At 39.7% G+C, this 27,134-nt stretch overlaps 1 protein-coding gene across 1 annotated transcript; it reads left to right on the top strand.

Annotated features, from left to right (window-relative positions):
* Positions 1 to 1,553: 1,553 nt before the first annotated feature.
* On the top strand, positions 1,554 to 22,546 carry dsg2.1 (desmoglein 2, tandem duplicate 1). Its single transcript, XM_061977760.2, has 14 exons — positions 1,554 to 1,656; positions 13,640 to 13,759; positions 14,178 to 14,336; positions 14,405 to 14,546; positions 14,604 to 14,773; positions 14,863 to 14,997; positions 15,077 to 15,262; positions 16,983 to 17,410; positions 17,485 to 17,627; positions 17,746 to 17,967; positions 18,065 to 18,307; positions 18,414 to 18,544; positions 18,637 to 18,861; positions 18,984 to 22,546. Exons 1-14 carry the CDS (start codon positions 1,624 to 1,626, stop codon positions 20,277 to 20,279), a joined length of 3,633 nt encoding a protein of 1,210 aa, XP_061833744.1. The 5' UTR covers positions 1,554 to 1,623; the 3' UTR covers positions 20,280 to 22,546.
* Positions 22,547 to 27,134: the final 4,588 nt, after the last annotated feature.

The raw sequence follows: 27,134 nt of genomic DNA, 5'->3' as shown, positions 1-27,134 counted from the left end.
GTAGTTTCATTTGATATTGATTTGTTTGTTTGTTTGTTTGTTTGTTTGGTTGTTTGTTTGTTTTATGTCCTTTGTTGTCATAGAAACATTTTTTTTTGGGCAAACACACAAAACATGCAACATTTTCCCCAGAATGTTTGATGTGAAGTAATTGGAGTCTAAAATAGGTCAATAATTCGGGACGGCATGGCGCAGTGGAATAATGGCCGTGCGCGACCCGAGGGTCCCTGGTTCAATCCCCACCTAGTACCAACCTTGTCATGTCTGTTGTGTCGTGAGCAAGACACTTCACCCTTGCTCCTGATGGGTGCTGGTTAGCGCCTTGCATGGCAGCTCCCTCCATCAGTGTGTGAATGGGTAAATGTGGAAGTAGTGTCAAAGCGCTTTGAGTACCTTGAAGGTAGAAAAGCGCTATACAAGTACAACCCATTTATCATTTATAATAATTCATAACAACATTGATTTTGATTCATTACTATTCTTGACAGTTGAAAATGAAAAAAAATGTCACAGTAAAATGATCAGCAATTAAAATAAGTCATACGCTATTTTTATTAAATGTTTTTACTATCAACGTTTCAATCTTCAGATCAACTTCAGACCATCAAATATAAGTTTTTATTCATTTTTGGGGGGGATTTTTTTGTTTGTTTTATGCCCTTTTTTTTTATACAAAACATGTTTTTTTTATGGCAAACACAAACTATGCTCCCCCCAAAAAATATTTCAAAGTAAAATATTGGATGTAAAGTCATTTGAGTCTGAAATATGTTGATAAATCATAACAACATTGATTTTAATTCTTTATTGTTTTTGAGCAATGACAGTCCAAATCACACTAATTCTCAGCCATCTAAAAGTCTTCAAAATCAATCAAATTTTAGTTGTATTTTTTTACTTTCAACATTTCAATCTTGAGCTCAACTTCGGATCTATCCTTCTAATACAATTTTGTATTATTTCTTTATGTTTTTTGTTTGTTTGTCATACAAAACTTGTTTTTTTTATGGCAAAAACACAGAATATGCGATATTTTCTCCACAAATATTTCAAAGTAAAATATTTGATGTGAAGTAATTGGAGCCTTAAATATGTCAATAATTCATAACAACGATTTTGATTCATTATTATTTTTGAGCAATGACAGTTTTAAAGAAAAGCTGCATGGCAACTTTGTGTTGTTAGAGTCAACATTCAGACTTTCACCTCTTTGCTCTTTTAGTCCACTTTTATTTTGTAAGAGCAGGGGGGCCACAAAGGGCCCCCAGGCCGCACTTTGGAGACGTGTGACAGCGCGGCCAACAAGTCTTTGTGAGCCGACAAGACAGACGTGTTCTCACTCTCTTGTCATGTCAAAATTCTGTGTGTGTCCTTTCTCTCTCTCTCTCTCTCACACACACACACACACATACACACACACACACACACACACACACACACACACACACACACACACACACACACACTCACACACAAAGGGTAACCTGTCTCTGCCTGCAGGGTGTGTGTGCGTGTGTGTGTGTGTGCCTCCTCCCCCCTTCATAATAAGACAGCTCTCCTGCCTGGCCGACTGTCACTTGAGCAGGAAGTGTCTTGGCCTTCATTTGCTGGACTTCTGCAGCCATGATTGTAACGTGTGTGTGTCTGCTGCTGGCGGTAAGTTTATAACATGTGTGTGTGTGTCTGCTGCTGGCGGTAAGTTTGTAACGTGTGTGTGTGTGTCTGCTGCTGGCAGTAAGTGTGTAACGTGTGTGTGTGTGTGTCTGCTGCTGGCGGTAAGTTTGTAACGTGTGTGTGTGTGTCTGCTGCTGGCGGTAAGTGTGTAAGGTGTGTGTGTGTGTGTCTGCTGTTGGCGGTAAGTACACAACTTTTCTCCCCGCCGCCATCTTCTTTTCAAGGCCGTCTCCACTATGTGTGGAATTCCAGCCTCCCGGGTGTCTCTTTTTAGCCATAAAAAGTGCTCAAAGTGTCGAATGTTGCCCTCATTTGGAGTTGTGAGTTTAGAAGTGTTCAGGTGTGTTGTGTTGGACACACACCTGGCTGCCATGGCAACACAGGTGCAGCGTGAAATCCACCATTTGTCACTCTTTGTTGCTTGACTTGACTTCTTCTCACACGGTGTGGTGCTGCAGTGCTTTATCAGCATCATGCAGTGTCACACCCCGCTTGGCCTTTTTAGTTATGGAATGTATTTCAGTAAGCATTTTATTGTTCAAGTTGCTCAAAAAATGTTTTAAGTTTAAACACAGATTCCAACAAATAATTTCAGGCAAATTGATACACATTATATATGTATGTATATATATATATATATATATATATATATATATATATATATATATATATATATATATATATATATATATATATATATATATATATATATATGTGTGTGTGTATTATTTTCATTTATTTATTTAAGAATATATTAATGAATAAAATGTTTAGTTTGAATACAGATTTAATTTTTTTTAAATGTATTTTATATTCATCTAATTTTATATTTTAGTATGAAAGTATCAAAAAATAATTTCAGGCAAATTGATTCACATTAAATTCATATATAATTATGTTGTTTCCTTTATGTTTTTATTTAAAAATATATTAATACATTAAATTATATTAAATTGAATCAAATACATATTTTTGTTACAAACAGAAAACATTTGTACAAACCCCGTTTCCATATGAGTTGGAAAATTGTGTTGGATGTAAATATAAACGGAATACAATGATTTGCAAATCCTTTTCAAGCCATATTCAGTTGAATATGCTACAAAGACAAAATATTTGATGTTCAAACTCAAACTTATTTTTTTATTTGCAAATAATAATTCACTTTGAATGTTTATGGCTGCAAAACGTGCCAAAGTAGTTGGGAAAGGGCATGTTCACCACTGTGTTACATCACCTTTTCTTTTAACAACACTCAATAAACGATTGGGAACTGAGGAAACTAATTGTTAAAGCTTTGAAAGTGGAATTCTTTCCCATTCTTGTTTTATGTAGAGCTTCAGTCGTTCAACAGTCCAGGGTCTCTGCTGTCGTATTTTACGCTTCATAATGCGCCACACATTTTCGATGGGAGACAGGTCTGGACTGCAGGCGGCCCAGGAAAGTACCCGCACTCTTTTTTTATGAAGCCACGCTGTTGTAACACGTGCTGAATGTGGCTTGGCATTGTCTTGCTGAAATAAGCAGATGCGTCCATGAAAAAGACGGCGCTTAGATGGTAGCATATGTTGTTCCAAAACCTGTATGTACCTTTCAGCATTAATGGTGCCTTCACAGATGTGTAAGTTACCCATGTCTTGGGCACTAATGCACCCCCATACCATCACACTTGCTGGCTTTTCAACTTTGCATCGATAACAGTCTGGATGGTTCGCTTCCCCTTTGGTCCGGATGACACGATGTCAAATATTTCCAAAAACAATTTGAAATGTGGACTCGTCAGACCACAGAACACTTTTCCACTTTGCATGAGTCCATCTTAGATGATCTCGGGCCCAGAGAAGCCGGCGGCGTTTCTGGGTGTTGTTGATAAATGGCTTTGGCTTTGCATAGCAGAACTTTAACTTGCACTTACAGATGTAGCGACCAACTGTATTTAGTGACAGTGGTTTTCTGAAGTGTTCCTGAGCCCATGTGGTGATATCCTTTAGAGATTGATGTCAGTTTTTGATACAGTGCCGTCCGAGGGATGGAAGGTCACGGTCATTCAATGTTGGTTTTCGGCCATGCCGCTTACGTGGAGTGATTTCTCCACATTCTCTGAGCCTTTTGATGATATTATGGACCGTAGATGTTGAAATCCCTCAATTTCTTGCAATTGCACTTTGAGAAACGTTGTTCTTAAACTGTTTGACTATTTGCTCACGCAGTTGTGGACAAAGGGGTGTACCTTGCCCCATCCTTTCTTGTGAAAGACAGCATTTTTTGGGAAGCTGTTTTTATACCCAATCATGGCACCCACCTGTTCCCAATTAGCCTGTTCACCTGTGGGATGTTCCAAATAAGTGTTTGATGAGCATTCCTCAACTTTATCAGTATTTATTGCCACCTTTCCCAACTTCTTTGTCACGTGTTGCTGGCATCAAATTCTAAAGTTACTGATTATTTGCAAAATACATGTTTATCAGTTTGAACATCAAATATGTTGTCTTTGTAGCATATTCAACTGAATATGGCTTGAAAAGGATTTGCAAATCATTGTATTCCGTTTATATTTACATCTAACACAATTTCCCAACTCATATGGAAACGGGGTTTGTATGTATGCAGATATGAATAATTTTTAAACTTTTTTATTTTTTATTTGAAAACATTTGGTTGAAGTTGCTCAAATTCAGTTTGAATAAAGATTGAAAAAAATAATACTTTCGGGCAAATTGATGCACTTTAAATATTTTTTGTTTCGTAAATATGTGTTTATTTGTGTTTTTGTTCATGTTAAAAATGATAAGAATGTGATGCAGAGGTGCACTTGTCACAATTTTATAGACCAATGACACTATTTGTAGTCGCGGGGGAGGGGTCAACATGTTATCAAATACATTAGAATGAATGTCATTAGGAGGAAAACAAGATGAATGAGACTCCAGCTGGTCTGCCAGAGCATAAGAAGACGTAGCCAACTTGGCAACTCTGTGGCCATATTTAGCGAGTCATCCAAACAAGTCATATTGAGCGAGTCATCCAAACAAGTCACCGGCTACATGAAAGAACGTGGGGCTCTTTTCCACGAGCAGCGGGGGCTGCTGTGGCCCCTCCCCCATCACAAAGCACAAAAAAAAATACCACCACAAAAATCGTGACCAAAAAAAAAGCGACAGAAGAAAGTTCCGTTCCACCAACCATTTCCTACCACTTGTCCCTTTCACAGCAGCATCAGTCATAGTGCAGGAACAATCTCACTCATTTTTGTCTTTTTTATTTCAGGTGGGAAAAATAAACTGACATTGTGAAGCAAATATGGACAATGTACACTATATTACCAAATATTGACAATGTACACTATATTGCCAAATATGGACAATGTACACTATATTACCAAATATGGACAATGTACACTATATTGCCAAATATGAACAATGTACACTATATTACCAAATATGGACAATGTACACTATATTACCAAATATAAACAATGTACACTATATAACCAAATATGGACAATGTACACTATATTACCAAATATGGACAATGTACACTATATTGCCAAATATGGACAATGTACACTATATTACCAAATATGGACAATTGTACACTATATTACCAAATATGGACAATGTACACAATATTGACAAATATGGACAATGTAGACAATATTGCCAAAAGTATTTGGCCACCTGCCTTGACTCACATATGAACATGAAGTGCCATCCCATGGAATTGTCCAAAATGTTTTGGTATCTTGGAGCATTCAAAGTTCCTTTCACTGGAACTAAGGGGCCAAGACCAACTCCTGAAAAACAACCCCACACCATAATTCCTCCTCCACCAAATTTCACACTCGGCACAATGCAGTGTGAAATGTAGCGTTGTCCTGGCAACCTCCAAACCCAGACTGGTCCATCAGGTTGCCAGATTGCTCTAGAGTCCAGTGGTGATGTCCTTTACACCACTGCATCCCACGCTTTGCATTGGACTTGTGATGTATGGCTTAGATGCAGCTGTCGGCCATGGAAACCCATTCCATGAAGCTCTCTGCGTACTGTACGTGGGCTAATAGGAAGGTCACATAAAGTTTGACCCCTCTGTCAGTTCACGTAGCCTACCTCTTGGTGGCTGAGTTGCTGTTGTTCCCAAACTCTTCACTTTTCTTATGATAAAGTTGACTTTGGAATATTTAGGAGCGAGGACATTTCAGGACTGGATTTGTTGCACAGGTGGCATCCTATGACAGTTCAGTGCTGGAAATCACTGAGAGCGGCCCATTCTTTCACAAATGTTTGTAGAAACAGTCTCCATGCCTAAGTGCTTGATTTGATACACCTGTGGCCGGGCCAAGTGATTAGTGATTCTCATCATTTGGATGGCTGGCCACCATACTTTTGGCAATATAGTGTAAATAGTGTATCACATCCAACCAATTACAGGCTTGATTAATCACACAATGGCCAAGAAAGGAGCTACAATGGACAACAAAAAAGCACAAACTTGCCAACTTCCTGTTGGGCGAGCGTGTGCGTGACTTTAAGATATTTCTCATCCTGAGTCAAAGGTTGAAGAAGTACAAACCCGGTATCATCAGTGCCAATACTTATTTTAGTATCGTCAGTACCAATACTTATTTTAGTATCGTCAATACCAATACTTATTTTAGTATCGTCAATACCAATACTTATTTTAGTATCGTCAATACCAATACTTCTTTTAGTATCGTCAATACCAATACTTAATTTAGTATCGTCAATACCAATACTTATTTTAGTATCGTCAATACCAATACTTATTTTAGTATCGTCAATACCAATACTTATTTTAGGGTTATCATCAGAAAAAAAAAGTTTTGCCACAAACTTATTAAAATAAGACAATCAACCTTACGTGATTTCCTTTCATTAGCACACAATTATTTACTTAATTTGTGCAAAATTGGTCAACAAAAAACGACTTTTGGTTCCCATCGAAATACTTTGACTTTGTTTCTTAAATAAACTTTCCAAAAAAATCCAAGTTCAAAGGTAAATACAGATTCACCACTTTAGTCATCATTTTTGCGCTGAAGAAACTTGATGTTGTGAATACTGCCACAAGTGGTGCAAAAGAGTATTGCAACTGAGTACTTTCACCTGTTTTACATGTATTAATCGTACGATGTATACCTGAAAAATTTGTTTGGAAAAAAGTTAGCATGCTAACATTAGCATGCATCAAGGTTTAAAAAAAAGTGTGAAGGTGAAGGTGTACTAGGAGTCAAGTGAAGGTGTGCTAGGAGTCTAGTGAAGGTGTACTAGGAGTCTAGTGAAGGTGTGCTAGGAGAGTAGTGAAAGTGTACTAGGAGTCTAGTGAAGGTGTGCTAGGAGAGTAGTGAAAGTGTACTAGGAGTCTAGTGAAGGTGTGCTAGGAGAGTAGTGAAAGTGTACTAGGAGAGTAGTGAAAGTGTACTAGGAGTCTAGTGAAGGTGTACTAGGAGTCTAGTGAAGGTGTGCTAGGAGCCTAGTGAAGGTGTACTTGGAGACTATTGAAGGTGTACTGTGAGTCTAGTGAAGGTGTGCTAGGAGTCTAGTGAAGGTGTGCTAGGAGTCTAGTGAAGGTGTGCTAGGAGCCTAGTGAAGGTGTACTAGGAGACTATTGAAGGTGTACTGTGAGTCTAGTGAAGGTGTGCTAGGAGTCTAGTGAAGGTGTACTAGGAGACTATTGAAGGTGTACTAGGAGTCCAGTGAAGGTGTGCTAGGAGTCTAGTGATGTGTACTAGGAGTCTAGTGATGTGTGCTAGGAGTCTAGTGAAGGTGTGCTAGGAGTCTAGTGATGTGTACTAGGAGTCTAGTGAAGGTGTACTAGGAGTCTATTTGACACATTCTTGCTGACACGACTTGTGCTGACTTGATAATTCCAGCGTTGAAGTGGGGTGGTAAAGCCACACCCTGGGTGTGTTTGTGTCACGCTCACATGCCTCAGATGTGAGTGAGCGGGCGGGGTGTGGCGTGTCATGGCGGGGTGTGGCGTGTCATGGCGGGGTGTGGCGTGTCATGGCGTGTCATGGCGGGGTGTGGCGTGTCATGGCGTGTCATGGCGTGTCATGGCGGGGTGTGGCGTCACTGGTGTGTTGTGGCGGCCTCACCTCCTCTGGCAAACATGACCTTCTTGTGGAGACTCTTCACGTGTTGTTGACCTGTGGTCCACTGGAGATGATTATTGATTATTGATCATGGAGTTATTGCTCATGGAACCCGCACAGAGACTCTCAGGTCCCAGTCTGGACTTGCAGATGTGACAAGTTAATCCACATTTGTCGGACTAGACCAGGATCATAAAACATCTTCAGAGACTTAAGGCTCCCCTCAAGTTTGGTTCCAGGGGCCTGGAAGGTTCTCAATTAACAAAATGTTCAAAGTAAATCCAAAATTATTTTTTTTATTTTTTTTATGTGACACTTAAATCTCTGGCACAAAGTTTGTCCGACTTGTTGGCATTGAGGGCTACTTGCCAAATATGTCTATGAATAATATTTACATACAGTGAATAATTATATATACATACAGTGAATAATAATATATACATACAGTGAATAATAATATATAAATATATACATACAGTACAGTGAATAATAATATACACATACAGTGAATAATATATATACATATATACATTCAGTGAATAATAATATATACATTCAGTGAATAATAATATATACATTCAGTGAATAATAATTTATAAATATATACATACAGTGAATAATAATATATACATTCAGTGAATAATAATATATACATTCAGTGAATAATAATATATAAATATATGCATACAGTGAATAATAATATATACATACAGTGAATAATAATATATACATTCAGTGAATAATAATATATAAATATATGCATACAGTGAATAATAATATATACATACAGTGAATAATAATATATACATATATACATACAGTGAATAATAATACATACATTCAGTGAATAATATATAAATATATACATACAGTGAATAATAATATATACATACATTGAATAATAATATATACATATATACATACAATAAATAACATACATACAGTGAATAATATATACATATATACATACAGTGAATAATAATATATACATATTTACATACAGTGAATAATAATATATACATATATACATATAATAAATAATAAATAAATGGGTTGTACTTGTATAGCGCTTTTCTACCTTCAAGGTACTCAAAGCGCTTTGACACTACTTCCACATTTACCCATTCACACACACATTCACACACTGATGGAGGGAGCTGCCATGCAAGGCGCTAACCAGCACCCATCAGGAGCAAGGGTGAAGTGTCTTGCTCAGGACACAACGGACATGACGAGGTTGGTACTAGGTGGGGAATGAACCAGGGACCCTCGGGTCGCGCACGGCCACTCTTCCACTGCGCCACGCTATAGTGAATAATAACATACTTACAGCGAATAACAATATATACATACCTACATACATACAGTGAATAATGATATATACATACAGTGAATAATAATGTATACATACATACATACAGTGAATAATATATACAGTGAATAATAATATATGCATACAGTAAATAGTAATATATACATATATACATACAATGAATAATAATATATACATATATACATACAATAAATAACATACATACAGTGAATAATATATACATATATACATACAGTGAATAATAATATATGCATACAGTGAATAATAATATATACATATATACATACAGTGAATTATAATAATATATATACATATATACATACAATGAATAACATACATACAGTGAATAATATATACATATATACATACAGTGAATAATAATATATATATATATATATAAATAAATGCAGTGAATAATATATATATACATACATACATACAGTGAATAATAATATATACAAATATGCATACAGTGAATAATATATACATACAGTGAATAATAATATATACATGTATACATACAGTGAATAATATATACATTTTAATTTCCTCATGATGCAACTACACAATTATATATATATATATATATATATATATATATGTGTGTGTGTGTGTGTACATGTGTGTGTGTATATATATATACACATTTCTATACAGATATACACATTTAAACATGTATATGTGTATATACACATATCTACATATATATACACATATATCCATGTAAACATATATACACATATACACATATATACACATATACATTTACACACATACCAATATTTATATACACATATACATTTACATATATACTAATGTATATATACACATATCTATATATATATTTATACACATACATACATATATGCATATATATATATATATATATATATATATATATATATATATATATATATATATATATATATATATATATATATATATATATATATATATATGTGTGTGTGTGTGTACAAATACTGTACATACTGTATATACACAAACATATATACACTTATTTTTTGTACATAAGATTTTAAAGTAAAATTAACCTGGAACAGCTTAGTTGCTAAAATATTAGCGTATAATGTACAATATTTATTTTTAACAGCATATATATGAAAATGGAAAAACAGTACTAATTATTTTACTGTAAAATCTACAGTAGTTATTACCGTATACAGAAAAACCCAGGACCACAGTTTTTTTGTTTTTTTTAATCACAGTAAAATTCTGGCGACTGAGCTACCAGTTTTCTTTTTACCGTAAAATATATTTTTTAAAGTGTATAATTTATTTGTATGTCAAAATGTAAAATTTGATACATTTAGTAAGAAAAGTGTTTGCTGGCCACTTGAAATTATGTGGCGGGCCAGATATGTCCCCCAGTCCTTGTGTTTGTGGCAGGCCAGATATGGCCCCCAATCCTTGTGTTTGTGGCGGGCCAGGTATGGTCCCCAGGCCTTGAGTTTGTGGCGGGCCAGATGTGGCCCCCAGGCCTTGAGTTTGTGGCGGACCAGATATGGACCCCAGGCCTTGAGTTTGTGGCGGGCCAGATATGGCCCCCAGTCCTTGTGTTTGTGGCGGGCCAGATATGGCCCCCAGGCCTTGAGTTTGTGGCGGGCCTATCTGACCCCCAGTATTTGTGTTTGTTTGATGTTTGATAGTATTTTTACAGGGGCTGTGATTCTTTATGCCACTTGTGATGTTTGATAGTATTTTTACAGGGGCTGTAATTCTTTATTCCACATGTGATGTTTGATAGTATTTTTACAGGGGCTGTAATTCTTTATTCCACATGTGATGTTTGATAGTATTTTTACACGGGCCGTGATTTAGCTGCAGAGTGGAGAGATTGTTGTTTTTGTGGCCACAACAATTCATTTACTTCAGCTCATGACGCAACAGATTGAATGATGCGGACACGTTTCTTACTGCTAACATGACACTCGAAGTATTTGATTCTTGTTTATATTGACAAATGTGATGTTTTACATCGCAATATTGTTTATTTAAGGACACGTACTACCATCTCTGAACTTACTTGCTGTTTATATTTATTATATTTGTCAGCCTTTTAACCTGCAAACTCTTCTGAGAAGGTTTGATTATAACTCATACCCAGAACAATACATTGTTTTATTATAACTCATACCCAGAACAATACATTGTTTGATTATAACTCATACCCAGAACAATACATTGTTTTATTATAACTCATACCCAGAACAATACATTGTTTGATTATAACTCACATCCAGAACAATACATTGTTTTATTATAACTCATATCCAGAACAATACATTGTTTGCAGAGATGATCGGCAGGCCGATATTATCGGCTGATAAATGCGTTAAAATGTAATATCGGAAATTATCGGTATCGTTTTTTTTATTATCAGTATCGTTTTTTTGTGTGTTTTTTTTTATTTAATCAACATAAAAAACACAAGATACACTTACAATTAGTGCACCAACCCAAAAAACCTCCCTCCCCCATTTACACTCATTCACACAAAAGGGTTGTTTCTTTCTGTTATTAATATTCTGGTAGTTCCTACATTATATATCAATATATATCAATACAGTGTGCAGGGATACAGTCCATAAGCACACATGATTGTGCGTGCTGCTGCTCCACTAATAGTACTAACTTTTAACAGTTAATTTTACTCATTTTCATTCATTACTAGTTTCCATGTAACTGTTTTTATATTGTTTTACTTTCTTTTTTATTCAAGAAAATGTTTTGAATGTATTTATCTTATTTTATTTTATTAATTTTTTTTTAAAGTACCTTATCTTCACCATACCTGGTTGTCTAAATTAGGCATATTAATGTGTTAATTCCACGACTGTATATATCGGTTGATATCGGTATCGGTAATTAAAGAGTTGGACAATATCAGATATCGGCAAAAAGCCATTATCGGACATCCCTAATTGTTTTATTATAACTCATATCCAGAACAATACATTGTTTTACTATAAGTCATATCCAGAACAAAACATTGCAACAATCGATTTTAAATGAAATTTCGTCCCCAAACATCCCAATGTTATTAAATCCTGAGTTGTAAGATTCACATCTTTACTTGTTGCGTACGTCTAGCTTGTGTGCTATTGTGTGCTTAGCTGTTGTGTGGCTGCTAGTTCCTATAGCAGGCCTGGGCAATTATTTTGCCTCAGGGGCCAAATTTAGAGGGAAAAAAAGTGTCCAGGGGCCGGTATATCTATTTTAAGAGCACTAATACAAAACCTCACAATGTCTGAAAGTTAAAAACAGAGCGCCTTACATGGAAAAAAAGAATGTTACAATATTAACTATGAAGGATAAAACACTGAATATTGACAACATATGAAGGTCACAAGCCCTCTCCATCCACATATTTTACAATCAAGCCAAACACAACAAAAATGCAACAAACCGCGAAATATGAACGCGAAGAGTAACAAATAACCCCACCTACAATCTGATATCTGATCACTAAGCTTTAGAACTTTGTTGTAAACATCTCCTTCCACATCTGTCCCTGACACCCGCATTTCAGGCTCTGGAAACACTGTTTGTATCCCACATGATATCTCACACATGTAAACACGCTGCAGAACTGCTTGTATTGCACATGATATCACACACAAGTAAACACGCTGCCAGACTGCTTGTATCCCACATGATGTCACACACAACTAAACACTCTGCAGAACTGCTTGTATCTCATATGATATCACACACATGTAAACACACTGCAGAACTGCTTGTATCGCACATGATGTTTGCACACACAAGTAAACACGCTGCAGGGCTGCTTGTATCGCACATGTCAACGCAAAAGTAAACACGCTGCAGGACAGCTTGTATCGCACATGATATCACACACAAGTAAACATACTGCAGTACTGCTTGTATCTCACATGATATAAAACACAAGTAAACACGCTGTAGGACTGCTTGTATCACCCATGATATTACACACAAGTAAACACGCTGCAGGACTGTTTTTATCTCACATGATATCACACACATGTAAACACGCGGCAGAACTGCTTGTATCGCACATGATATTACACACAAGTAAACAGGTTGCAGGACTGGTTGTATCACACACAATATCACACACAAGTAGTCATGCTGCAGGACTGCTTGTATCGCACATGATATCACACACAAGTAAACACGCTGTAGGGCTGCTTGTATCTCACATGATATCACACACAAGTAAACACGCTGCAGGACTGCTTGTATCGCACATGATGTCACACACAACTAAGCACTCTGCAGAACTGCTTGTATCTCACATGATATCACACACATGTAAACACGCTGCAAAACTGCTTGTATCGCACATGATATTACACACAAGTAAACAGGTTGCAGGACTGCTTGTATCACACATGATATCACACACAAGTAAACATGTAGCTTGTATCAGAGATTCGAGATTCCAGTCGTTATTATCCCAACTTGTTATTTTACTGCTGATATCTCGTATTGAAAGTTAAACATGAAGTATTTTGCAGCTCCAAAGCGTGGAGGCTGGCAGGGACGGCGCTCTGTCGAGACATAAACGGCACTGGGTGCCGCCGCCAAAACCACTGAAGGAAAATAAGGACTACACTCGGGACACATCGGTGGCCAAGGTGAGTAAGAAACATGTAGTTCCAGGGTCTGTTACTTATGGCCACAGTGCTGGGTTGTTTGCTGTGGCTCCCCCCTGTGGTCAAATAGTTCCAGGGTCTGTTACTAATGGCCACAGTGCTGGGTTGTTTGCTGTGGCTCCCCCCTGTGGTCAAATAGTTCCAGGGTCTGTTACTTATTGCCACGGTACTGGGTTGTTTGCTGTGGCTCCCCCCTGTGGTCAAATAGATTCAGGGTCTGTTACTTATGGCCACGGTGCTGGGTTGTTTGCTGTGGCTCCCCCTGTGGTCAAATAGTTCCAGGGTCTGTTACTTATGGCCACAGTGCTGGGTTATTTGCTGTGGCTCCCCCCTGTGGTCAAACACAAGAAAATAGTCATGTCCAAATCTCATCCTGATGCTGGACTAAAATGTGTTTCAGATCCATTCCGACTTCGATGACGGCAAAGGCAACCTGCAATACTCCCTGGAAGGGATCGGTGCCAACAAGTCTCCCTTCGACGTGTTCGTGGTGGACCGTAGGACTGGATTAATCCGGGTGACCAAATTGCTGGACAGGGAGCTCATCAGCAGCTACAATGTGAGTTGAGGAGTGAATTTCCTGACATCGTGCAGACTGAGGACAACGTTTGTTGGTTGTGGTTTCAGCTGTCAGGCGTCGCCACATACAATGACGGCACTTTGGCAGAAAAAAATATTGACATACGCTTCAAGGTCGTGGACGAGAACGACAACCCCCCAGTGTTTTCCGCCAGCTCGCCCGGGGCGGTGAATGAACTCAGCCCTATAGGTGAGGACCAGACCCCTTTCGGTCTAAAGCATCGCTCTTGACGCACGTGTCTTTCAGGGACCTCCGTCATGCAAATCACAGCGACCGACGCTGATGAACCAAGGAATCCCAACTCTCAGATCTTCTATAGCATTGTGAATCAGATCCCAGCAGCAGGGCCCGGGAACATGTTCGGCATCGGGAGTGATGGAACCATCTTTGTCAATCAGGAGGGCTTGGACAGAGAAGTACTGCATACCATTCGTACAAAAGCACTAAGAAGACCAAACATTCTCCTTCTGTAGTCACTGACAAATGACATTGTTGTACATTTCAGGCTGTAGATTCGTACACGCTGACGGTGAGAGGTCAGGACCTAAACGGCGCGGCAGGCGGGAACAGTGCCACAAGTACTGTCGTCGTTAAAATCAACGACGTGAACGACAACGTTCCCACACTGGAAAAGGAGGTGGTATGTACAAACTCCACCCTGACACTGACTGAAACTTGTCAAAGCCTGTTCTAAAATCAGGCGGTGGGTTTCTGCTCAGTATGAAGGCAACATTGAGGAGAACACCTACGGTGTGGAGGTGATGCGATTCAACGCACAAGACTTGGACTTGGAGGGCACAGAAAACTGGGAATCAGAGTTCGCCATCACCAAGGGCAACGAGGCCGGATACTTCAGTATCATATCAGACCCAAAGACCAACACAGGCATCCTCATGCTTGATAAGGTACTAGCAAATAAGGAAATGAATCATTCATGGTCTTACTGCCTGGCTCCTCTTAACTGCACGGAAACACAAGGCGACTGTGACTACCAAGCACTTTAACAGTTCCAAGCGAGGCTTCCACAGCAAGTGAAATGTGAAGCATGGGTGCCCCCTGCTGTTGGTTAGCTAGAAGTGATCTCAAGCACCATTTTCTAAACTGTAAGTGATGCCTCCTCCACTCACTATGAGGGTTGTCACCATACCAAAATGTCAGAAGTCGACACGGAGACCTATGATTTTCAAGGATTCTCCATACTGATGCCATGATAACCATTGAAGTGAAGTGAATTACATTTAAATAGCGCTTTTTCTCAAGGGACTCAAAGCGCTTTACATTGTGAAAGCCAATATCTAAGTTACATTTAAAGCAGTGTGGGTGGCACTGGGAGCAGGTGGGTAAAGTGTCTTGCCCAAGGACACAACAGCAGTGACTAGGATGGCGGAAGCGGGGATCGAACCTGCAACCCTCAAGTTGCTGGCACGGCCACTCTACCAACCGAGATATACCGTGAAAAAACTGAACCCATGTACCATATAATTCACTATTTTATTGAAAACTGTTTCAAAGTGTCAAGTATTTAGGATCACTGTGCTTCAACATTGTTTTGCACAGAACTCCAATTGCAGTACCCAGCAGGCACACCGCTGAGAACTTGTTGGATTAGGTCAAACCTAACGATGGAACAACATGCTTTTTGACAACATTTAATCAATGTTGGGTTCTGGCGTTGATTTGACGATTGAAATGTGTTCATTTCCCAACCAAAAACGTGGATCCAACATTAGACTTCAGCGTTGTCTCAATGTACAAATACAACTCTATTGCAACATTGTTTCAAAGTCAGTTTTAAAGGACATGCACGTATAATCAATGCTGTATCAATGTCTTGTGCCTGCTGGGTATCGGCCTGTAGCCTGTCAGTATATCAAAATAAAATATACTGTGCTTATAAATATGCTGATAAAAAACAATAGTCGGCTATTTTGCATTATGATAAGAAAAGCCGTGGCGTGGAGCCTTCAAGTGTACAAAACAAATAATATTGTTAATATTCTTTCAATATGGTGATAGCATGACATCATCTTGTCATTTGTAATGAAATATGCTAATAAAAAGGCTATAAAAAAAAATGTAAACTAATATTTGTGCTTTTATTCACTAATGGTATCAACATTTCAGCCTTCTTTAATTATGTTAAGCATTTTTGCAAAATGTTTCCGTTTTTGCAGTTTTATTTTTGTCTTTATTTCTAAAAAAAATGGAATGACTTTTGACATGGCTCGTCGAGGAAAAGATGTCGTACAGCATTGGGTACTGACGATACTGAAAATGCAGGTCTCGATGTATTTTGTGCATGTTGGTAATGACTTGGTGTTGAAGTACCAGTACTTTTCATGACCCTACACGCTATTAAACAAACACTTTTGAATATTCCCACGTCTTCAAGAATCTATCGTTACCCTTAAAGATACGATTTTGCTCTGATCGAAACGTAGGTTGAACCTCAACAGGGATCCAGGGCGTGTGGTAGTGTCCATTTAATTGTACAGGTCAACATTGGAGCCACAATCATCTTCACAGTTGAAGCCTGCGAATGCTGAACATGTCTCAAAATGGTGTAGAGACCTAGTAAATCCACACAAATCCAATTCACCAAATTTTGTCTGTACTTTTCTACAGGCAGTGGACTATGAAAATGTGAAGAACCTGGATCTAGGGGTCGCTGTAAGGAACAAGGCTGGACCCTACAGTGAAAGTACCATTAGTTTCGGTGGAGGAGCGGGTGGAGGAGGAGGAGGCGGCGGCGGAGGAGGCGGAGGAGGCGGCGGAGGTGGCGGCGGAGGTGGTGGCGGCGGAGGTGGTGGCGGCGGAGGTGGCGGCGGCGGATCATCTTCATCATCATCCTGGTCATCAACATCATGGCAAAGCTCGACATATAAGACCTATCCCGTCAAAATCAACGTAAAGAATCAGCGTGAAGGACCACATTTTGATCCCAAAGTCAAAGTGATTACCATGTCAGAAGGAGGCTCCACCAACATGCGGGACATTATTGCCCGTTACCAAGCAATAGACCAAGACACTGGGAAACCAGCTGAGAAAGTCAGGTGAGTGTCTAGACATAGACTGTGTGTCCAGACACCAACGCACCATCCGACTGATTGTTTGCATTCTGGTATAGATATGTTAAAGGTTCTGACCCTGACAACTGGCTCACCATTGACCCAGACACGGCTGAGATCAAAATGAATAAGATGCCTGACAGAGAGTCTATGTACCTGGTTAATGGGACGTACTATGCCAAAGTACTCTGCATTTCGGAAGGTACACTACTCTATGAACACAGTCTTCTTCAGACCCTCATGTCATGGAAGAACAGGGTGTGTGTTTTCATAAGAAATGGAAGAAAAGCTGAATATTCTTGGTGTGTTTCCATAAACAGACATGCCCTCGAGCACCGCCACTGGCACTGTGGCCATCCAGGTAGAAGATTTTAATGACCACTGTCCCACCCTGACCAGTACCATCGAGACTCTGTGCCTTCCAAACGATGCTGTTTTTGTCACCGCTGTTGACGAGGACGACTTCCCAAACGGAGCTCCTTTCACTTTTGAAATCATCCCAGAGGGCACAGAAGGAAAATGGCTGGTGGAGCGTCTAAATGGTGAGGAGACTGAAGAGAACACACAGTCTAGTTTGGATCATTTAGTGTAAATCTGGACCTGACCAATGAATGTAATTGTGTGTGTTGCTGTGTGCAGATACTACTGCCATCCTCAGGACCCAGGAGCCCCTGTGGCCTGGTTTACAGGAGGTGGAATTGCTGGTAAAGGACGAGCAGGGGGAAGCATGCCCGGAACCGCAGAAGGTGACTGTCCAAGCGTGTACCTGCGAGGACGGAGTGATTTGTGGAAGACGAGGCGCCCAGGGTCAGCCAGACAAAAAAACAGAGTTAGGACCTGCAGGCATCGGACTTCTATTGCTTGGCCTGCTTCTTCTACTACGTGAGTGTGTCCAACTACTGTCGAGATCATTGGGGTTTATAGTCTAACAGATGCTGAGGGTCAAACCTGATTGGTTCATATTAAAATAAAGATTTTGTTTCCACAGTTATCCCTCTACTGCTGCTCTTCTGCCAATGTGGTAGCGCTGCAGCTATCCCGGGAGCCTTTGCCGATATGCCTTTTGACACCAAATCACACCTCATTAATTACCGCACCGAGGGCCAAGGAGAGAACACGGTTTGTAGTGGAACCATCTTTGTTAGACTGTGCTACTTTGTTTTTTTACATATGCAAAATAAATATCATGTTTGGTATGAACTTTTTTGCAGGAAGTGCCACTAATGAACATGCCGACACAAGTGGATGCAGGGGACATCTCCATGGTAAATGAATCAGTCCAGCGGAACATGTTTCAAAGGAACAACATGAGTGACCAAAGAGAGTCAATGGGAATGAGAAACATACGAGGCAGTGGGTTTGAAATTAGAACGGCAGGAGAAAGCTATGACGACATAGCCCTACCACATCACATCCTCAGAGAGTACTATGCACAGGTGTGAACATACCTCTACCTTTTTAAATGTCCTAATGATTTGGATTTACAAACACAGATTCTAACATTTTGGGGGAACATTTTAGAACCAAATCAAAACATGTTTTTGTCTTCTTTCAACAGAAGATGAACAGTGGAGGAGATCTTGCCGTGAAAGATGCTTTCTTGGCGTATGACTTTGAGGGTCAAGGCTCCGCCGCTGGCTCAGTGGGCTGCTGCAGCCTCCTTGAATCTGACAACGACTTGCAGTTCCTCGATGATCTTGGGCCAAAGTTCAAGACCCTGGCAGAGGTGTGCGGTGGCAAGAAAATCCAACAAGAAGTTGTCGTCCCGGTTGTGCCCGAACCCCGACCAGAACCTCCCAAGCTGCCACCAGTCGTCCCTAAAGTAGAACATACTGTGATCAAAGAGACGGATCGCTCTCAGGTGCTGAAGAGCAACACAACAACCACAGTGGTGGAAGGGGTACAAAATCAAGGCCAGATGTTCCTGCTCCAACCGCAGTCGCCTGTCTACTACACCACCGCTGCCCCTATGCTGCAGCCCATGCAGTACGTGGTCCAGCCGCAAGTTCAGAACACCATGCTGCTGACTGAGGCACCAGTTACTAACATGCAAGGCATGATGCTAGCGGCACCCACACAAGGCATGCTAGTGTCTGGTGGACAAGCCCAGGGCCCCGGCATGGTGCTGGTTACTGGCACCCAAGCAGCACCTGCACAAGGCATGGTGGTCCAAGGAGGGAAGGTGGTCTCTAGCAGAAAGGCTCATGGGCCTGGCATGGTGATGGTTACTGGCACCCAGGCAGCCTCTGCACCAGGCATGATACTTCAGGGACAAACAATGGTAACCAGTGGAAAAGCTAGAGCCCCCAGTGTGGTACTGGTAGACAAAAGTGGGGTCCATACCAGCGGAGCAAATCTGATCAACACTGGAGGCCTAGCAAGCTCCCAAGTCGTGATAGAAGGCAAAGCCCCAGTAGGGAAAGGGAAAGTGAGGTCAAGCCAAACCTCCCTCAAACAAGGTGGCATCCTACTGCCAGGAGGGTTGGCTAGTGTACAAGGCCAAACACAAGGTGGCATCCTACTGCCAGGAGGGTTGGCTAGCATGCAAGGCCAAGGCCAAGGTAGTTACCTACTGCAAGGAGGGTCCGCTGGCGTACAAGGCCAACCCCAAGGTGGCATCCTACTGCCAGGAGGTTTGGCTAGCATGCAAGGCCAAGGCCAAGGTGGTTACCTACTGCAAGGAGGGTCCGCTGGCGTACAAGTCCAACCCCTGTTGGCAGAAGGAGGAGTGACCCTGAAAAGCAACATCCCTGCATCTCAGAGCAGCATGACAACTAAGTCCAGCACCACAGTGAGCCGAGTCCCCACCTACCGCAAGGTGGTGGTGCAGGAGGAGAAACTCACTGAACTGTGACCCGACAAATGGACTTTTTAAAGCAATGCAAACTTTTGTCAAGGTAGTTCAAGTATGTTCTTGCTGTGCAATGTTTTTCGGTGGCGGGCCTTGTGCAGCAGTTTGCCTCCAAGTGACGCTACATGTGGTTAAGTACTCGTACTCCCACTTGATGTATTCGATTGGTGCTTGAACACAGTCAACACACCCACGGAAGGCCACCTGGATTGTCTTCTGTGGAATGAAGCTCCCTGTGGGCCCGCCTGCTGTGTTTGCTTGGCTGAATTCAAGAAGGTTCCATTGTCAGCTCCACTCGCATGTATGGGCTCTTAGCCAAGGAACATTCTAGATGCCGATCATCAATCAGCATCTAATCTTTGCTTTTTTTCCTACTTTTTTAACAATTTGGCAAAGGGATTTCTGTATCAGCAAGAATTACAAAAGACGGACACGATATCTACACAATCTGCAACTGGATGTAAATACAGTTCTTGCCCAATGTTCGCCTTTCTGGGGAAAATTGCAACAACATTTTGGAGCTTGTCCAGTTTTTCTACGCCAAACCTGTCCAAGTACACCTTTGTGGACCTTGCTTTGTGCACCGGGTGCTAAAAAGGCTCTTCGGACAAGGTTGGAACTTGAAACTGTCCAAAATATATTTCTAAGAAGAATTCATGTTTGCAACCAACCAAGGACTTGTTCACTGGATTGTTGAGCCATGTGGTGTACTTTCTCTTAAGACAAAAACTGTAGCATTAAACAGGATGTAACGCACTTTGTTACACAACTGCAATAAAAAAAAACTAAGACAACACATCTCAGATAGGGATGGGCACCAAACTTGGTACTTTTTTAAAGTACCGACCGAGTCTCGTCGCCACCACCGAGTACCAAATCACGTGAAATCAAACGGTACCATATTTGATACCTTTTGTCACACGCGACTTCCTGTCCGGTTTCACTTGGCTTTTCGTCGCGGACTGCCTCTGGGTAATGTTACAACTTTCCATGCTGACAAAGCAAGAATACCTGAGAGAAAGCGCTCAAAAGTATGAACTTGTTGTTAATTTACTTTGGATATGCCATATACATGCTACTGATTAGCATTAGCGATTTAAAATGGCGAGACCTCCAAATGTGGCTTTAAAAACTATACTGTAAATTATTTGCCACTTAAAATCTTATTTCTAGAAATGTCCTCAGTTTTAAAAGCTATTTACTTGTTCTAGTCATGGACTTTACATCATAATCTTAATTTTAGCATAAATAATTTGATCTTGTCTATTTTAGTTGAAAAATGTGTCCAATTAAGAAAATAACTATTAAAATAGGATATGTTTGTGTTCCGCCACGTGGAAAATCTTGTTTAAAGATTCCTATGACCCAATTTGTCACGGTTTACCTGACACATGAAACATGACGGCACACGGCAGTAGAGTGTTGGATATCTTCAAGTGTGTTTTGTGTCAATTCCAACTTTGACCACAGTGTCAGTTGCTATGTAGAGTGGCGCTTTCCATCATTTTCAGCAGACTGTATTGTAAACTGACCAACCCGCCGCACTCCTCCTCTCACGCGAGATCCACCCAGGAATGGGGCCATATGAATCCCGTCCCTACCACACCAGGAATGCTTAATTTAAGAATGGCAAGTCGGACCACGCTTCTTTTCATAATAAAATACTTTTTTCTAGCTTAAAAGTCCCGCAATTTCTAGATACACAAATCTTCATTCATCAAGTGAAATTAACTCACTGCATGAAGAGATCTGACGGCCCCAGAAGGGCTAGTAAGTAAGTCAGTAAGTCAGTAAGTCAGTAAGTAAGCCAGTCAGTCAGTCAGTCAGTCAGGAGGCAAGTAAGCATGAAGAGACCTGAAGAAGATATGAAGAGAGCATTTCACCAGTTTTGTGTTTTTTTCCCACAAATGTAGTCTTTTTATCTTATTTTTCGTCAGCTCTTTTTGCAGCATACAACTAAAACTAAAACGTTAAACTCTAACAGCCGCTGTGTAGTAAGTACAATACTAACAGTACAAACACTTTGTGGGACTCCACAAAAGACTGGACTACGGCAACACACCGAGGACAAACGGAAATGAACTCATACTTGCAAATGACACTCAAATGTGTGAGAAAAGAAGAGATAATAACAAGATGAAATATTGAAAAGAAACACTTTTATATTTATTAGCGCAGACAAAAGTAGCAAATAGCGTAAAAGGTACCCATCCTTATTCTCAGGTCCAGTGTGGAAAAAGTTCATCAAGCTTAAAAAAAAAACCTAAAAACAACAAGAAAAAAAGCTCCTTGATGTGTGTTGTGTTGTGTTTGAGGGCTATGTTGAGTTTTTGTACGCCAGGAGAAGGTTTTTGTCTTCTTTTTTTTAAGTCTTATATAAATAAATAAATAAATAAAAGACGGTGTGGAAAGTTTGGAATTTGTTCCGGCGTCTCAAACCACGACTCATTGGTCTTCCTGTCTTTGTGACACAAGTTAGAAAAAACACTTCCTGTATTACCGGCCCACCTGTAGACACACACACACACACACACACACACACACACACACACACACACACACACACACACACACACACACACACACACACACACACACACACTCATATATTGTACAAACCCCGTTTCCATATGAGTTGGGAAATTGTGTTAGATGTAAATATAAACGGAATACAATGATTTGCAAATCATTTTCAAGCCATATTCAGTTGAATATGCTACAAAGACAACATATTTGATGTTTAAACTCATAAACTTTATTTTAGTTTTTGCAAATAATCATTAACTTTAGAATGTGATGCCAGCAACACGTGACAAAGAAGTTGGGAAAGGTGGCAATAAATACTGATAAAGTTGAGGAATGCTCATCAAACACTTATTTGGAACATCCCACAGGTGTGCAGGCTAATTGGGAACAGGTGGGTGCCATGATTGGGTATAAAAGTAAATTCCATGAAATTCTCAGTCATTCACAAACAAGGATGGGGCGAGGGTCACCACTTTGTCAAAAAATGTGTGAGCAAATTGTTGAACAGTTTAAGAAAAACCTTTCTCAACCAGCTATTGCAAGGAATTTAGGGATTTCACCATCTACGCTCCATAATATAATTCAGAAGGTTCAGAGAATCTGGAGAAATCACTGCACGTAAGCAGCTAAGCCCGTGACCTTCGATCTCTCAGGCTGTACTGCATCAACAAGCGACATCAGTGTGTAAAGGATATCACCACATGGGCTCAGGAACACTTCAGAAACCCACTGTCAGTAACTACAGTTGGTCGCTACATCTGTAAGTGCAAGTTAAAACTCTCCTATGCAAGGCGAAAACCGTTTATCAACAACACCCAGAAACGCCGTCGGCTTCGCTGGGCCTGAGCTCATCTGAGATGGACTGATACAAAGTGGAAAAGTGTTCTGTGGTCTGACGAGTTCACATTTCAAATTGTTTTTGGAAACTGTGGACGTCGTGTCCTCCGGACCAAAGAGGAAAAGAACCATCCGGATTGTTCTAGGGTCAAAGTGTAAAAGGCAGCATGTGTGATGGTATGGGGGTGTATTAGTGCCCAAGACATGGATAACTTACACATCTGTGAAGGCACCATTAATGCTGAAAGGTACATACAGGTTTTGGAGCAACATATGTTGCCATCCAAGCAACGTTACTATGGACGCCCCTGCTTATTTCAGCAAGACAATGCCAAGCCACGTGTTACATCAACGTGGCTTCATAGTAAAAGAGTATGGTATTTTATTTTTATTTTTTTTTCTGTTATAAAAAAATACAATCATGTGTGCTTACGGACTGTATCCCTGCAGACTGTATTGATATATATTGATATATAATGTAGGAACCACAATATTAATAACAGAAAGAAACAACACTTTTGTGTGAATGAGTGTAAATGGGGGAGGGAGGTTTTTTGGGTTGGTGCACTAATTGTAAGTGTATCTTGTGTTTTTTTGTTGATTAAATAAAAAAAATTCAAAAATATACAGTACATATATATATTTTTTTAATTTCTTGTGCGGCCTGGTAGTTGGGGACCACTGCTTTAAAACACAGCCAGCTAGCTAGCGGCTAACATCCATCCACAGTGTTTTAGTTACTTCTAAATCACTAATCCTGGCCTCCATGAGGACAAATAATGTATGTTTCTTACAAGTATCAATATCACTGCAGGACAGGGAATAGCTAAACATGCTTCACTACACAGCGTAGGAGGATACAATAGCTCACCGCTAACAGCAAGCTAGCCCTCCTGAATGTAAACAAAAGGGTGGATCTATACAGACGTCGATTGTAACGATACCAAGTGCAAGCGCCGTATTGACATTTTTTTTCTCTCTCAAAATCTTTTGTCTACGGTATTTTTTTATATTGTTAATAAAGTCAGGTAATGCGTCCTTTCATTTTCACTAGGGATATCAGATAATATTGGGCTGCCGATATTATCGGCCGATAAATGCTTTAACATGTGATATCGGAAATTATCGGTATCGGTTTCATGATTATCGGTATCGGTTTCTAAAAGTAAAATGTATGATGTTTTAAAACGGACGTAGGGAGAGTTACAGAGTGCCAATAAACCTTAAAGGCATTTCCTTTGCGTGCGTGCCGTCCGAGTCACATAATATCTACCGGCATACTTGGTCAACAGCCATACAGGTCACACTGAAGGTGGCCGTATAAACAACTTAAACACTGTTACAAATATGCGCCACACTGTGAACCCACACCAAACAAGAATGACAAACACATTTCGGGAGAACATCCGCACCGTAACACAACATAAGCACAACAGAACAAATACCCAGAATCCCTTGCAGTACTAACTCCTCCGGGACACTACAATATAAAACCCCTGCTACCGCCCACCCCCACCCACCCCAACCCCGCCCACCTCAACCTCCTCATAGTCTCTCTCAGGGAGAGCATGTCCCAAATTCCAAGCTGCTGTTTGGATAGATAGATAGATAGATAGATAGATAGATAGATAGATAGATAGATAGATAGTACTTTATTGATTCCTTCAGGAGAGTTCCCTCAGGAAAATTAAAATTCCAGCAGCAGTGTACAGAATTGAGATCGAATTCAAAAAGTAAAAAGTAAATAATGGGGGTATAAATGGAAACAGAATAGAAAAATATTACAATAAGAATAAAAATAAAAAGCAACAATGAGAATACAAATATAACAGTAAAATAAGAATATAACAAGAGAATCTAGGCAGTAGTGACCATGTTATGAAAAAGTATTGCTCTGTTATTGTTTTCAATCAATCAATCAATCCATTTTTATTTATATAGCCCTAAATCACAAGTGTCTCAAAGGGCTGCACAAGCCACAACCACATCCTCGGTACAGAGTCCACATAAGGGCAAGGAGAAACTCACCCCAGTGGGACGTCGATGTGAATGACTATGAGAAACCTTGGAGAGGACCGCATACGTGGGTAACCCCCCCCCAGGGGAGACCGAAAGCAATGGATGTGGAGTGACATAATATTGTGAAAGAACAGTCCTTAGTGGATCTAACATAGTAGTGAGGCATGTTAAAAAAAATAATGCACTTTGTGACTTCAATAATAAATATGGCAGTGCCATGTTGGCACTTTTTTACATAACTTGAGTTGATTTATTTTGTAAAACCTTGTTACTTTGTTTAATGCATCCAGCGGGACATCACAACAAAATTAGGCATAATAATGTGTTAATTCTACAACTGTATATATCGGCATCGCTTGATATCGGTATCGGTAATTAAGAGTTGGACAATATCGGAATATGGGAAAAAGCCATTATCGGACATCTCTAATTTTGACCACTTGGTTTTGGATTCATACCCAAATTGCTTCATTTTTTGCAGTTTTGCAGGTCATTTAAAAAGAAAGAAGGTAACCTCCCTAAAGGTTGGAACAAGCGGCTTTTCAAGAGATGAATTTTTCAAGAGATGCCAGGAAGTGACAAAGAAGTCACGGCCTTCATGAAAGAAAACATTGCGATTGTATGATGATTTCTACTTTTGCAGTATTTGATTGACATTACGTGTGTTTCTAATATTTTGGACTGGGAGCAAATAAATGTCATCCAGTTTTGAAGACAAAGTGGAACAAAGTGTCATTTGCGGCACACATCTCATTTGGAATGACCTGTGGCATATTTTCAAAATACTATTCCAAAAGAAAGTTGAGTAAAAAAGCAAAGAGGTAACTGCAATGTTGGCTCTAATAACACAAAGCTGTCATCTAGAAGGTTCTTTCTTTAAAAGTGTCATTGCCTAAAAATGAATAAAAAGGTATCATGGATGGATAAAACTGAATTAGATTTACATCACTGGTTGGCTCTCCAACTACCACCATAATGACCATCTACAGTAGCCCAGTAGGCCAAAGTCTTCATTAAAAACAAGGCTACAAGTGTAGTTGATATTGTTGGCCACTGTAACATTAGGCACAGTTTGAACAGTAACACTGTGTTGGAATATCTAATGAAGGGCATATCACTAGATGGAGTCACAGCTTGAGAGTCCATGATCGAGAGATTTAAGCATTGAAAGTAACACATGACATGTTTGTAACACTTTTATGAGTGGAGGCCATTTAAAAAAAAAACTATAATGAATCAAAATGTTTCGAATTGTTATGAATTATTGACCTATTTAAGGATCCTATTAATTCACATTAAATATTACATTTTTCTTACTATTTTGGGGAAATGTTGCATATTTTGAGTGTCGTCCTCTCCAAAAAAAATGGTTTTCTTTACCAAAAAAAAAAGAGCTTCATGGCAAAGGATAGTTTTGAAGTTGATCTATAGATGTTTAAGTCTTTAAAGTCAAATCAAATAATATATGACTTGTTT

This window comes from Nerophis lumbriciformis, linkage group LG18, assembly GCF_033978685.3.
Source record: "Nerophis lumbriciformis linkage group LG18, RoL_Nlum_v2.1, whole genome shotgun sequence".
Classification (NCBI taxonomy): Eukaryota; Metazoa; Chordata; class Actinopteri; order Syngnathiformes; family Syngnathidae; genus Nerophis; species Nerophis lumbriciformis.
The sequence above is the reverse complement of the archived record's forward strand: the minus strand, read 5'-3'. Positions and strand labels throughout refer to the sequence as shown.

Excerpts from the sequence above, each read along its gene's own strand:
- dsg2.1 (XM_061977760.2), top strand. The coding sequence starts at position 1,624 with ATGATTGTAACGTGTGTGTGTCTGCTGCTGGCG. Across the intron at positions 17,628-17,745 it reads AGTACTCTGCATTTCGGAAG|ACATGCCCTCGAGCACCGCC; the intron begins GTACACTACTCT and ends TTCCATAAACAG. Across the intron at positions 18,545-18,636 it reads AGGGCCAAGGAGAGAACACG|GAAGTGCCACTAATGAACAT; the intron begins GTTTGTAGTGGA and ends ACTTTTTTGCAG.